This window comes from Protopterus annectens, chromosome 5.part1 (assembly GCF_019279795.1).
Source record: "Protopterus annectens isolate FY-2018-M chromosome 5.part1, PAN1.0, whole genome shotgun sequence".
Lineage (NCBI taxonomy): Eukaryota > Metazoa > Chordata > Ceratodontiformes > Protopteridae > Protopterus > Protopterus annectens.
Genome location: NC_056736.1, coordinates 705,390,544 through 705,406,423, shown reverse-complemented (window position 1 = coordinate 705,406,423; position 15,880 = coordinate 705,390,544). Strand labels below are relative to the sequence as shown.

At 40.9% G+C, this 15,880-nt stretch overlaps 1 protein-coding gene across 9 annotated transcripts in view; it reads right to left on the bottom strand.

The window, feature by feature from the left end:
- Positions 1-15,880, bottom strand: part of SUPT20H (SPT20 homolog, SAGA complex component) — a 991,190-nt gene that overhangs the window by 647,221 nt on the left and 328,089 nt on the right. For 8 of the 9 annotated variants that reach the window (XM_044073324.1, XM_044073326.1, XM_044073328.1 and 5 more), the window contains one exon: positions 3,699-3,815. The exons of the other annotated variant lie outside the window; for it this stretch is intronic. In XM_044073324.1, coding sequence (XP_043929259.1) covers positions 3,699-3,815 — 117 coding nt within the window. The remainder of the gene's footprint in view (positions 1-3,698; positions 3,816-15,880) is intronic. 9 annotated transcript variants of the gene reach the window in all.

Genomic DNA, 15,880 nt, shown 5'->3' with positions numbered 1-15,880 from the left:
GAAGGCAAGAACTCCGCAATTACCCAGTGCTGGGCTGAATTATAAATGGCTAAGTATAAAACATGAAAATAAATAAAAAAAATGTTAATAGGGTTTGTTTTCTTCTCTGTTAATTAGCAAGTACCTACTCTACTGTTTAAATGTGAAGGTTTAATAAAGGTGTTCAAAAAATCATCATCATCAACCCCTATTTTCCCCCATCTTCTACATGAAGTTCAGTTGTGTCAGCTAATGACACCTCTATCCGTCTCAATTCAGTGCCTCTCTCTTACCTTCTTCAACAGTCATGCCTGACCGTTGCAGGTCTTCTCTCACTTTAGTCCATCTATCCTTTTCCTTGACATCCTCATTTCCTTTTGTGTTCTTCCTACTGGTCATAAATCATCTTCACCAGATTGTCTTCTACTTTTCAATACATGTGTCCAAACCACAGTAACTTATTTTTTACCTTCTCTGCAAATGAAGCTGGTTCGGCTTCTGCTCTGATATCCTCACTTCGTCTGTCTCAGTTTGCATCCTACTACCCTTCTCGAGGCAATTCATCTCCATCACCTTTAGGTTCCTCAAACATTCTCCCTTTACTACTCAGATTTCTGTATCATACAGTAGCGATAGTCACACCACTGTTTTGTACACTTTACCTTTCAGCATCTTTCACATTCTTCAGTCACATACCATACCCGATACTCTATCAGTTAGCAGCAGCCCCTCTGATTATAGCTCCGTGACCTCCTCCTTTAGACTTCCTTGCTCCTCAATCACCCCTCTCTCAAATACTTAAAGCTGTTACCCTGTTCCGCTATTTTCACCCTCTAACGCAGTTCTTAAGAATCTTTTGATTTCCCCATGTGCTGAAATTGCAACTATGTTATTTGTACTTAGTCTCACACCATATGCCTTCAGTTTTGCAACCTATTCTCCTAGCTTTTGCTAATGTCTTTGCTGAAGTTCTTGCTCAGAAGTCTGCCTGTAAAGCCACACTGTTGGCATACAGCAATTTTGTTGATCTGGTCCCCCAAACATTTTTTGCTGTTGTAGTCCATCACTAGTATGAACAGCAGTGGGCTCAGAGCTGAACCCTGTTGCACACCCACTTCCACTGGTAACCCCTATATGAGACCAAACACTACACCTGCTTGAGTTTTTGGGGTCCTTGTACATAGCCCTGCACTAATTCTACTAATGTTTGTGGCACTTAGAACCACCACAGGACTGCCCAGATCAGCTTTGTTGGGATGTTGTCATATGCTTTCTCCAAGTCTGGGAATGCTCAGTTGGACACTTTCCTCATCTCTAGCTTTTTCTCGACTATCTGTCTCAATGCAAACACTGCATCAGTTGCTCATCTTCAGTCTTACATTCTACTAACCTGCATATTCATTTATCAGTCACTATCTCCAGAACTTTCATGCAGTGCGACAGGAGTTGGATACCTCTGTACTGATGAAGTCTCAGTCAGAGATGAAAGCGCTAAAACCTGTTTTACTACGTGTATTTTTGTGAATAAAGTGGAGTTTTCTACAGTACATTCTATGCCTTGGAGTTCCTGCCATACCTGAAGTTTTTGGTTTACTTAATTGTTTCCTTGGTGTATCTACAATACCTCTGTACTGCCCACAGCTGTCGATGTCCCCCTTTATTCTTGCTCACAGACACTAGTATGGTTACTCTCCAGTTATCTAGGATGTGCATTTCGCTCCATACTGATAGAAATACATTCAGGAGCCATTTTTCCCCTACTTCATCCAACATCTTAAGAGATCATATCTGCTGTGACCTCACAGTCTTCTGCTTTCCATGACTTCATTTTCTTTAGTAATATTCTTAGTTCTTTTAAAGTGAGCTCCTCTCCTCTTCTTTCATCATAGAAGATCTTTCATCATCTGGGGTACTACAGCTTCTGTGGTATGCCCTTCATTCAGAAGCTGCTGGAAGTACTCCTCCCATGTGCCTTTGATGTCCTGTGGACTGGTCCAGCAGGTTGTTACTGGTACCTCTTATGAAAGGTGTCCGACTATCTTCTTTATCTTTCTACCTTTGGCTTGCAACCAGATATAGTTTTTAGTGTTTTTTTTTTTGATATTGCAACTCCTGTCTTAGCCTCTTTGTTACCCAAACAGAATTCTTTCTTAGTCTGGTCCATCTTCTCTGTCTCCCACTTTTCCTGCATGTCTTTCTCATAATGACTTATTGGACTTCTATATTCCACCACAAGCTTTCCTTATATACCTTGCTTTCTTACCGGGCTTGGCCGCATATCTGTTCTACAGTTCTTACACATGCTGTTTTGAGGTGCTGCCATTCTTCTTCAGCTCCACCTATTTCCTCTTCTTCCTGAGGTGCTAGACTTCTTGTGCTTTCTCTCCAAACATCCAGGTCTTCAGTCTAGGTCCTTTATCTAGAAGGCCTGCAACTGTTGTCTGAATGCACATTTGTCCTTGCTATGATGCTCTTGTTGTGGGGCACAGGAGGACATTAAGAATACTGCCCTATCCTTACACTGGAGCCTGACTACTAGGAGTCCGTCACTTATTCTGCTGACAAACCTCACCATCTTTCTTCAGAATCCTCTCTCATCGCAATTCCCACACCACTTCTAGTCTGTCGTCCTCCTCAGTAGTGGGATTATGGATCCCAAGCCAAGTGGTTTTGCAGCACTGCCCTTTCATCTTATCGACTGGATACTTAGGATGTCCAGTTTCCTCCTTATCTTTATGTCATTCATTTTTAAAGCTGTGTCCTGCCATACACTGAGTGGAGCAATCTATAGTTCAGGTATAGGTTTGACTGGTTTTACATCCAACCTTCACTCAACAGAGCTATCCCAAGTAACCTAACTGGACACCACAGCTGACGGGCTTTATGACAGGCACTTACCGGCCAGTAGAGATCCATAATTCCCTCCCATCATTAGCATGGATCTCTGGGGTACGCTGGAGGAGGCCTGGTCATTATCCCACTTAGTGGCAAATACCCATGCCCACTTTTGGTGACATTAGTCAACACAACTGGCACTCAGTCTATATTCATGTTCTCCTATCTAAAGGATACTGCGCACCACAAGTGATGCCAAAGTCTGATGGTACACAATACCCTATTGATCCTAAAGGTAAGAGCTAGAGTCCATACTGCTGCCCACAACTCTATTCTTGGGTGACTTTGAGGTGGATATACTCAGCAATTTTTTTAGGTTTTTTTTTTTTTTTTTTTGGAGGAACTCCACAGAAACACAGGGAGAACATGCAAACTCCATACAGGCATAAAACAACAAAAATAATTAATAAAAAAAAAAAAAAAAGATTCACAAAAAGGTATGAATTGCTGTGGAAGAAGCCTAGGAGATGGACTGATTAACAGAAAAGAATGACTGACCAATTCTTGGGGCAAAAAAGACAGAATGTATCACTTGATGTTTCATGCTAGGGGGAGAAGACAGACTCATGTTAGGGGAGTCCAAAAAATCTGGAAGTCAGACTTGAGGCTGGATGTCTGCGAGTGGCTAATTCTCATAGATAAGTAATTATAGCTGCAAGAATGACTCCTACAATGAATATCTGATGTTATTAAGCAATAAAACTTGACACAAAATGCATACAGGCACATGCAGTCTCTCTCTCCTCTCTTTGCTCACATACGCAGTCTCTCTCCTCTCTTTGCTCACATACATCTAAATGTCCACACAACTCATTTCACCTCACCTGCATGGTTGGACGCAAAAGGATGTGTCTGCTTTGGTAAGTCGGAGTTTTCAAATTGCCACACTGACGATAATCCCGAATTTCAGTTATGACACAGCCACAGTGAAAAATGTTACTCTGCAAGATCAAGTTTTAACTGCCATTACAATCCAAATAAGAAATACAAATATAATAAAATGATTACCTAATTAAGTAATGGCAGAGAATATGACCATGGTGTACACATATCAGTTTAATACCAGAGTACAACAGTTGGAAAAAAAGGGGGTTGAGGACTGACTATTGTATAGTGTAGATGTAAGAATGGCAGACAGTCTTAGCCCATAAACATACAACAGAATGAACTTCAAACCTCTCTACTCTTTGCATACCAATGAATGTCTCAAAGAATACTTCTGAAAGGAAAAGATACGTAAAAACTATTTAGTCTTAAAAGTACACCGCATGAAGAATTTACAGTTACTGACGATACTGATCTAGAAACAAAAATGTGAAAAGCAATTTTAAGGGTTTATACACATTTCTTTGGATCAGTTTTTCCTTAAAAAAAGTCCTTTCATTTGCACACCTTGCTTCTGAAGTGACCACTAAGAATAATGAAGAAACAGTATGACAGCTCCCACTGCTAAGAGGACACAGTTTTGGCATAGTTCAGCAGTATCTGTTAGGACAAAAAACAACACGGTGATTAATCCTACCAAGTATGGAGAACGCTTTGGAAAAAAAAAAAACCTTCATGCACTTTACAGACTGCATCCAAAAATACACCACCCCTTTTTTACAACAAACCTAATGGTGGCCTAATGGTTAAGGCGTTTGCCTTACAAACACAAGGTGCAGGGTTCGAGTCTCAGAAGGGATAATTGGCTAGGCTTAAAATGGCTCACAAGGACAATTAGCTTAGTACTAACCTATGAACCAGCTTCTGGACTGGCAGCAGTACAATGACAGCCCCATATATCCTCACAGACTACACTCTCTAAAACACAGACAGGAGATTCTTAACAGGAACAGTGTTCATCGACCTCACAAAACCCTTTGACTTGGTGGATCACCACCTTCTGTTGCTACTTAACTCCTTCACCTTAGCATGTATTAGCCAAGATATTCTCTCATAGTTTAAAGACTTCTTCAGCAGCAGACAAGCTCAAGTGAAAATTAGTTTGTTCATCTCCCCTCCATTTTTCTACTTAAAGAAGCTTCACAGGGTTTGATTTTATCCCCCCCCTCCATTATCAGTAGACTCCCCATGGACCGGCCTTTCATCAAAACCATTCTGCACATTAATGACACAGCCATTTGCAGAGAAAACTCTTCATCACCTGTCATCAAATATGAACTGGAGGGGAGAAAGTACAGTTGTGTACACTCACCATAAATGTTGATGTTAGAGTGTATTCACTGTTGCAGTCCTGACAGTTGGGATTTCCTGCCGTGAAAGCCCTCAACTGTTCAGACTACCACAGAAACTTATTTTGCCTCCCAGGCTGGCAAGATGCCTCAGCCGACGTCAGTATGCTCAGGTATAAAGGGAGCCAGCGTCATCACTTCAGTATTTTCTTGACCCCATGAAAGAGGAGCCTGGAATCAAGTAGGAGAATAAAGAGAGGGTTGCCTAACCCAGAGAAGCCTAGGGAGGTGGCTAAGGTCATCGGATTTGGTAATACAAGACGTAACTAGAAGGCCAAGGGGGTAGTAGGGAGGAAAAGAGACTGCAACAATGAATACACTCTAACATCTACATTTATGGTAAGTGTACACTGCTGTACTACATTCATGTTTCACTGTTGCAGTCCTGACAGCTGGGAAGATTCCCAAAGTTTAACTGAGGGTGAATGGAGAGCCAGTAGAGGACAGTATCCCCTGCAGGACTGCAGACACAAATCCTGCTCTGGATTTTGAGAAAGCTGGCAGGTGGTAATGCTTTGTAAAGGTATGCACTGTGGGCCAAGTGGCTGCTTCCAGAATGTCTTTGGTAGGTACTTCCTTGAGGAAGGCTGTAGAAATAGTTGTGGACCTAGTAGAGTGAGATCTACCCAATTCCGGGGCTTTTTGCCAGGATGGCTGTAACAGATAGAAATGCAGTGAAAAATCCACTTGGAAATTGTCTGTTTAGAAGCAGGCTTCCCCTTCAGATCTAGGGGCAAAGGTTATGAACTGTTGCTCTGATTTTCTCAAGGACACCATAGTACGCAGTTGCACAGATTCCTGCTTCAGAAAACAAGCTAAAAACTCTGCTCTATGCCTAACCGTTCTAGTGTTAAGCCTAGCACAGAAACGACCATATGGAACGTTGTGGTCTGGGCCTAAGCAAGTTATGCAAAGCATATGGAAGTCTCTGTAAAAAATTTGTTTACCATAGGTGAGACAGTTATTAACTTTATCTGACATAAATCAAAGAAGGAGGAAAAAAACTTTCCCAACGGGGTACTTATCTTTCTGAGAACATCTCTCTGGTGCGGACCGAGTGAAGAACTTGAAATCTGCTTCGGGCTCTGGCGGCAAGCAAAGACTGAGGACACAGGCTGGCTCCCTTTATACCGGAGTGCAGTGACGTCGGTTGACGTGTCTGCCAGCCTGGGAGGTGAAATAAGTTTTTCTGGTACTCGGGCTGGTAAAGGGCTTTCACGGCAGGGAATACCAACTGTCAGGACTACAACACAAAGAACATCACCACAATTTTGCCACCTGATTTTCTAGTAAAAACCCACTACTAAATTTAAAAAAAAGCTAAATTAGTGATGCTCGCAACAAGACAAAGCTCACAACTATAACCAAAAACTGGACTACTCAATATAACAACCTAGACCCCCTTGAAACCCCCTAGGAATCTGGCTAGACAAACACCAAACCTTTACATAACATAGGCAAAACAAAGTGAAAAATGCACTCAACATTGTTTTGATAAAAACACATCTCAGATTTATTTTCCTTTGAAATGACAGTTGCAATCGGTAAGGGCATTCTGTTGGAGCGACTTGAATATGGCCTACCAATCATAGACTCTTGCTTCACAAATCTGTGGAGCCATATCACCAAAAAAAATCGATTCAATCCTCAACATTCCAAGAATTTCATAAACAACATAAATCACTCCTTCACAAGGAAGCCACTGGTGAGCATTACACGAAAAGTTAAAAAACAACTCACTCATACCTTTACTACCCTACACAGGCTACATTATATGAATCTATTACTCTTCTACCACATCAGACAATTCCCCAAGTATTCCTATTCCCTCCTTCCCCTCGCTGTCACCTTTCCATCCTCCTCCCCTTCTTTCTAACCCATCCCTCCTGCTATATTGTGCATGATGTAATTAAAGCTTGTTATAATTGTATTTTGACAGTAGTTTTGTTAACAGCTTTAACACTGTTGGTTTATTTACAGCAACACTGTCTGTATGTGGAAAGTGAACTTGACATTTTAAATGGAATACAACAGCTTACTGTACATTCATGGGCTGAAGCTAAAAATAATCCAGATGGATCATTGTTTTATCTCAATTAAAAAATATCCATGGGTAATCTCAGTTAACAAAAATATCCATGGGTAAGCTGCAGTGCTGAAGTCGTGCAACACATCTTTCAGAACACACAGATTTTTTTTTTGTCTGAGTGTGTTAGCTTTACTTGTGTAGAAAATGTCACTGGCTGCTCCAATCTGTACAGGGCGGTACAGAGAAATAAAACCTAGGCTACAATCACACTAAGGTGAGCAGTGGAGAAGTGTGGATGATCAGTAAGAGGAGTACAGCAGAAAGTTAATTATCTGAACTAATTGGGACCTAGGGTAGTTCAAACAATCAAATTGTTCGCACAATCAAACATATAATTGAACTGGCTAAAAAACTCCTAAAATCTTGTTTTTTTTCTGCATGCAGGAATGCATTTTTCAACCATTCAGAGATTCCAATGAATAAAGAACATTTTTCACACACGAGCGGTCTACAAGCTCAAAAAACATGCTCAAGCAAATATATATAATGTTTACATATTCAGACTTTATAATGTTTCCTACGCCAAAACTTTGGAAGGCTGGTTCTGATAACTGACGTTTCTGATAATTGACATTCAGATAATTGACTCTCCACTGTATGCCTGCTCATCGCTCCAAGATGGTGCAAACAGGAAACATGCTGGAACACATCCCTGCTTACATTTGGCCGACATGCACAAATAACTGCCTGCAAAACACATTTGTCCAAAGACTGATAGAACAAGACTAGACAATCATGTTTAAATTACAGTAAAAAAATAAATAAATAAAAATGAACTAAAGTAACAGCAATTAATGAACAAACTAATCTTGAACAATACTAGTACATACCAAATCCCATATACAAAACAAAACACTGCACATTTACATAAAAGTAAACAGTGAATCCTGAGAAAGCATGACTGTTAAAGACTGGAAAATAACATTTATGGTAATAACCTAGAACCAGTAACATAAAAGCAGGAAATTTTAAGCATAACATATGTGAAGTAATAAAATATTCTATAAACCACTGTTAACAGGGATGACAAACTAGTAACGGGAAAATAATAGTTACTAAAGGCTAAAAGAGCCAGGCAAACATGCTTTTCACGTACATTAATAATCAACAAGGAGCACAAAGGAAACAGCAACCTCATGAGAAATGAAGTGGGATATTTAGACATTTACCACCACAAGAAACATGCACTAAACACAGAATAATTTTAAAGAAGAATGCTAGAAAAGCAATGTTGAACAGTTTTTCTGACACCTGCATTTTGCTTCCCATAGCTGCAGAACCTGCAATTATGGGTCTTGGAATTCTGAAAATGGGACTACATCTTCTTTTATGTTAGCCTTAAAACAGAACCGCAGCAGAGGTAACAAATGATTGGTAAATAGCTGCACCTCTGTCAAAGTCTGTCAGATAACCCTCAAATGCAATGACAGTAACAGTGGCAATAATAATAATAATAACAGCACAGATATGTATTAACAAGAGTTACCTACCAAAAATGACATCATTGTAAGAAACGAACATGTACCAGTCATCTCAGATACGGAGTCAGGGGACACTGAATGCTAAAATTTAAGACATTTAGAAGAGTGAGGCTGCCTGACATCTCTTCGGTAGAAGAGTTTTTGGAAAGGGATAATCCCTATGAAAAGAAAAACATCCTCTCCCTGTGTTCCCACAGCTTTTCCTTTTTTCTCCTTTGGACTTCAGAAGATCCAAAACAGAAGGACCAAACAGAACGTTTCCTTTAACGACCGTCTAAAATTTCTACAGCCAAATGTCTAAAGTTTGAACTTCAACGTCCTCAAGTAAATTCTTGCGTGTCAACCATGTAAATTTATATATTACTATACCAGCCACAGACATTCTGAAAAACGACTGTACTGTATAAACAGTAAATGTATGAAGACCCACAGACACCGCAATTTTCACTGCAGAAATCAATGCCATTGGTTTAATAAGTTAATTACACTTTCTATCATTTGACCCAAACCAGAATTCTGAAGAGAATAAACACATTAGCCAAATAATTAGGAGCTCTCGATGTTAAGGTAGTAGCGGTATAAAACTATCATTCCATACCTGTCCGACAATCTCTCTTCCTTAGTAAAAAGTAAGTACTACAGGAATGGAAACTATACTGGGTGCTTCAGAAGATGTACAGACTATTAGGAGTACATGATCAGACTTCAGGTTATAACGCAGATAAGGCTTATCCTTCTCACTTTTAGAACAATGAAAGGATTTATGGGTTGGTGGCTGTGCCTCAAACGGATTTCAAGGCAACTGAGTCTCATGACCATTGATGCCTTAACGGTATCAACCCTTAGGCCATACCCCCATTTTCCTGCTGGATCCCATTCAGGGTAAATCCAAACATCTGGCTTGCACACTACTTGCACTGCAGGGACAGTGCGCCACAATACTTGCACTGCAGGGACAGTTTGTTCGAGATGTGGGGAAGATGCTGCATAAAAAGTCTGTCTTTCCATTGTATCTTCTTTATCTGCTGGTAAAGATTTAGACCCGTCATGCTGGTATCAGTGGAACTATTACACTTGCAAAGTTACAACAGATCCAAGGCAACTGGGTCTTTGAGGGCACAGATCTCCCTTCCAGAGTCTAAGATACAAAATAATGGGGCAGACCTTCTATTCTCCCTTGACAGCTCAGGCTCTTTAAACCTGTGATTTTCTTTGGAAGTTCTAGGATCTTTTTAGTTGTTTGATATGGCTAGTGAGGTACATCATGAATGGAGTGTTGCACTCAATAACTGGTCTAACCTATGCTGAATACAAAGGAACAATAACCTCTTTAGATCTACAGGATATTCACTTGACAATTAGCTGAGCTAAGCAGGATCTCCACATTACTTAAGTCACATGATAAATGAAAAAGAATGAATCAATACATCATCCAAGGTCCCAAACAATATTTTCATTTTGAACGTTGAGGAGGGGGAGGGTTGTCCATCAAATGTGGTGATATTGCACTTTCTTGTATTTCATTTGGGTCCATTTTCTGTACACCACGTATTTACAAATGTAAGTTCTTGCTGAAGGGCTAGGGTAATGGTGGGGGGGGGGGGGGGGGGCTTGACAATAACTCCCAGTTTGCAGTCATCTGCAAATGTATTTAACCAAAGGTGGTATTTTCTGGTCTGGAGATCAAAAAAGTAAACGCTGGGACTTCAAAGGTGCCCGTACACTGATAAACAGCTTAATTCACGCTCTCATAGTGTGAAACCAGAAACTGAGAAAGAGGGGATCAGTAATATTGTCAGCTTGAATAAAAATCAGTTACTGGCTAGTAAGTACTCTGCCAGCAAAAGAAGAAATTTAGAGAACCTGAAGGAAAATCAACCAGGAAAGGTGAAGAGAAAGTACTGACTGTGAAGAATCCTGCAACTGTTCAGCAAAAGCAAAACCATTAAAGCTTCAGCTCTGGTACAAGGAATGGCTTCCAGTAACTTAGAGGAAAAATCAAATGTACTCAGAGGGGATGAAAATAAATGAAACATGAAGGAATATATCAACTTACATAACACAGCACTGGAAAACAGAAGCTGTAAGTAGCTATTCAGATGAACTAACCGCAAAAGTCAGAGGTTGAAATTAATGCCTTAACAGTAACAAACTGGCTGACTGAAAGGTTTCTCAAGAAGAGCAGTTTCAAAAAAAAAAATGTACAGTTAGAGAACACAGCACACAGAGAAAATCTGTGCTTTTTTACTATACCAGAGAAACTGGAAAGCACATACTGTATATTCCACAGCAGGGTTTTAACTGAAAGGTCACAGATTGTCTGCTCCAAACCTGGCCCTGAGAAGGCAGCCAAGACCTGTATTAGTAAATATGCAGTCATACCAGCAGAAAGAGTTGATTCTGACGAAGTTGGGGCAGAAGGGCAAAGTGTTAAAAACTGGAGACAATAGATTGTTTGTGGAAAACGATTATTCACTGTACACCAGACGGAAGAGAAGCAAATTTATCTCAACAATCAGGGAATGTCCAAAGGGCAAGTGTGAGATCCAAGCTACTGTTATCCATCCGTCCTTCAGAATATTTTTTTCTTGAAGGATTAAAGACAGTTTTGGATGCAGAACAGGCTAAGGAGGAAAGAAAGTTTACCCAACAAAAAGCGAGAAAGCAAACATTCTAACAATAAAGTTCATGAAACAAACACCATACTACACTTCAAGCGCGTTGAATGTTAGCTAGCTTCAAAAAACCAACATTAGTTGGACTGGGAAACTACTACCGAGGTCACAACAAATACGTTCAACTGAGGATATTTTGACCTAGGCTAAAGCCAAGCAATTTAAAATCATAATTTACATAAATCCAATCTGAGCAGAAAAAAGAGCTCTTTGTCTTTTCCGAAAATAATTCTTTATTGTAGCAGAGAGAGAAAGGCATATGAGCGCTGTGTATTGAATAACTTTACAAAATGTTGTGTATTTATACTTTTGCCATCGCTAGAAAAAACAACGAACTAGGGGCCAAAAACAATGGCAGGAAAAAAACAGGAACCACAGAGTAACAATGTCATTGGTTAAAATTTGAAATTCCAGTTTGTCATAGGGTTTTATTCATAGTGCCTTAATCCAAGTAACAGCAGGAAAACCAGAAAACATAAAACATAAAGGAACCCAGGCTGTCACTGGTTAACATTTGAAATACCAGCTTGTCATTGGCTATTTAATAGGCTGCAGCTCTGTATATGTCATGTACTTATACTTTTGTTATTGACAGAGATCAGAAAAAAGGGCAGGAAAACACAGATAAACCAGAGGAGGGCTGTCATTGATTAACAACTGAAATTCCAGCTTGTAACAGGGTGTTACCTGTACAGACTTAACCAGTGAAAGCAGGAATCCTTTCACTGGTTAACATTTGAAATTCCAGCCTGTCACAGGCTCATAGGTGTTTACTAGGTTAACGAACACAAGTGCCGTTTTAAGCCTAGTTGTGCATCCCAAAACTCTGACAAGTTCTGATACCCTTGATAAGTGTAAGCGGGGGTCTGGGAGATGAACCATTGACAGGTTACCTGTGATCATTAGAGACATAGGTGCCAAAACAACTCTGCTTCACATGGATGGGGAGCTTGTTCCATAGACAGGGTAGTGTCTGGGATACATGCCTTTCTCTCCAGCAGGTCCTATTTATATCACAGGCAAAGTTCAAGTCTTTGGACTAAGGGTCATAGGGTGCAATGAGAATGTAGCATGATTGGTTACTTTGTTTTCTCAATGTGGGAGAGGAAAAATACAGGCATATCTAGAGGTGTGCAGAAAAATGTGTTCCCAAGTACAAATCCAGTACAAATACTTGTGGGTGGATTGTAAAGCAAACATCTCACTTTATCATCAAAGTTTAGAAGGGCACTAAAAGAAAAAAAACTAAGTAAATCAATGTCAGTTTCTATTAGTATTTGACTAAAATATTTCATGACAAACTAGATGTTATCTAGTAAATCAGTTCTGTACAGTGTTTATCGGGTATTTTAAATGTGGTGGGGGAGTCTTTTCAGTAACTGTTGTTATGTGTTAATATAAAGTAAACAAGTACATTTTTTTAGTTGTAGGAAAAAGAAGTTATGTCTTAATATAACGTTTGCTCTCTGTTGTTGATCTTCATTTATTCATCAGTGATGGGATGTCGGTTCCGTCCTCGGAACAGAGTCGGCCTTATACCAAGGGTGCGCCAGCCAAAAACTCTTGAGCTAAGCTTTTACCCATAGTACTCTTCTCCCTGTCACCTCAGATCAAGTTTGCCTGTTATTAGTAAAGCAGAGGCAGTTTCTGCACAACTACCCTAAATCAGTACTTGGACCCAAGTATCCCCCAGAAGCCTTAGGAGGGGGGAAGGAGGGTGGGACGTGATGAATGATGAAGACCAACAACACAGATGGAACATTATGGTAAGATATAACTTCTTTACCTGATGTTGTTCATCTTCATTCATTCATCACTGATAGGACAGAGTCCCCAGCTACCTTGTGTCACCTGGTTGGCCCTTATGAAAGAATATTCCAGAGCACCAATGAGCCAAAAGAAGCTCTTCCTCTGGAGACCAAATCCAATTTGTAATGAGCTATAAAGGTATGAGGATTAGCCCACGTTGCTGCTGCAAAGATATCATCCAAAGAAGCACTCGAATGGAACACCACAGAAGTAGCTATAGCTGTAGTGGAGTGAGCCTTGATTTTCTGTGGTATAGGATTTTTTCATGATGTTAAATGAACAGTATACAACCTCTGAGCCATTTAGATAGGGTCACCTTGCAAACTGACTTTCCCATTTTAGGACCAGAAAAGGAAATAAATAGTTGATGATTTTTTTTTGTCCTATCCAGATAGACTCTCAACTGTCTGCGTACTAATGAATGCAGACAGTACTCTCCTTTATTAGAAAAGTAACCGTGGTAGTGCAGCAGTAGCGTTGTTGCCTCACAGCAAGAGGTTCTCCCGTTCGATTCTCGGCTGGAGTGCGGGGAGGGCCTTCTGTGTGGAGTCTGAATGCCCTCCCCGCGGTTGGGTGGGCGTTCGAAAGACATGCGTAAATGGGCGTGCCTTTGTTGAAGGTTGAACGTCGAGCTGGCACCTCGGCATTCGTGAAAATCTACTGCCAATCATTAGCGGACCGGAGTTCCATTGTGGCGACCCCTAACTGGGAAAAGCCGAAAGACAACAACAATTCTCCTTTATTACAAAAATTTGGGAAAAAGACTGGGAAGTCAATAATCTGATTAATGGAGAAATCAGAAATTACTTTGGGGAGAAAGAAGGGTTTGTCCGGAGTGATACTCTGTCCTTGTGGAAGATCAAATAGGGGCATTTTATGCATAGACCATGGAGCTCCAAAATTCACCTAGCTGACGTGATGGCCACCAGAAAGAGAGACTTCCAGGATAAGAACTTGATGTCACAAGTCGCTGCTGATTCAAAAGGAGGTTGTGTCAAAGACTGTAGTACTAATATGAGGTTCCATGGTTCAATATGTTGTTTGACTGGAGGTCTAATGTGAGAGACTCCTTTTAGAATAGTTTTACATAGACTATGCAAAATCAAAGAAGAATTCCCAAAACCCATTATGGAAGTTTGAAAAGGCATCTAGATGGACTCATAGAAGAAGCTGCAGCACAAAATGTAGTACTACAGTAACAGGGACAGAGTACGGATCTAGATTTCTTTGCTTAGACCAAACTAAAAATCTCTCTTCCATTTGTCAAAGTTTCCTAGTGTATGGTTTGTGGGAGGCCAGAATAATATCACGCACTGGTGGGGGGGGGGGGTTTGAATATCGGGGAGCTGTTCTGCCTGGTGATCAGCGGAAGTGAAGAAACCCAGCTGTCAGCTTGAGACTAGTTAAGTTCAGGTGACAACTCACGAGGGTGAGAATTCAGGTATGGAGTTAGATCCAGAATCCATGGTCGGCATAGTAGGTGAGACCAGAGAAAAGGGAACCATACTTGTTGAGGCCAGTACGCAGCTATTAGGATCACTTTACTTTTCAACTGAAGAGCTTTCTTCAAGAATAGGGGAACCAGAGGGATGGGAGGGTAAGCATACAGAAGTCCCGTGGGCCAACTGTGGGTTAAGAGCATCCCTCTGGGACTCCCCCCTGCAGGGGAATTAGTGAAAAGTAGTTGCTGCATTTGTGGTTTGACGGGCAGGAATAGGTAGCAGCAAAGCTGGCCCCAAAGATTGAAAATTATCATCACAATAGACAGATTGAGGGACCACTCATGAGGCAGTAAAATACATCTGCTCAGCTTGTCTACAATCACGTTGGAATCCCCAGGAATATGATCTGCTATGAGAAAGTGGATGGAAGCTATCGCCCATTGTCAAATTTTCATGGCCTCTCGACATAAGGGATAGGACTTGGTTCCTCCACGTTTGCTGATGTACCAAACTACTGACAAGTTGTCTGACTGGATGGCAATTGTTCCAGAAGGAAGGACAGATTGGAATGCTTGCAACGCTAAAAGCACTGCCCTCAGTTCTAGGACACTAACATGCAGATTGGCCTCTATTGTGGATCATGTGCCTTGGACTGTCATTCCCTGAAAATGCCTCCCCTCCATCCTACCAGGGAAGCATCCGTGGTCACAGTGGCTCTGGTCTGAGGAGGATGGAAGGGGCGACTCCAAAGATCTGTTTCTGGCCTCATCCACAAAAGCAGGTCCTGTTTGCAATGACTGGTTATCCAAATCTGAAAGGATAAAGGATGACTATTTGGGTACCACTGAGATAATAGAAGCCACTGAAGGAGTCTCATATGAAGTTTTGCAAGAGGCACCATTGATATAGAAGCTGCCATGGCACCTAACAGCTGGAGGACCTCCTGCGCTGAAACTTTGTTTTGACAGAGAATCAGCTGGAGTTGAAGCCTCTGTCTTTGTAATCTGTGGAGAGAGACTAAACAGGTGTTGAACACTGCTCCTATGAACTCTATGGACTGGGTCAGCATCAGGTTGGATTTCTACCAATTAACTGAAATTTCCAAATGTTTTGCCAAGGGAAAGAGTGTATTTCAAGGTCGTTACCAGTAGATGCTTGGTGGGGGGGTAAGGAGCCAATCATCAAAATAAGGAAACACTCGGAATCCTTGCAGTCTCAATTGAGCTGTTACTACTGCCATGCACTTGGTGAACACTCTGGGGGCTGTAAAATGTCC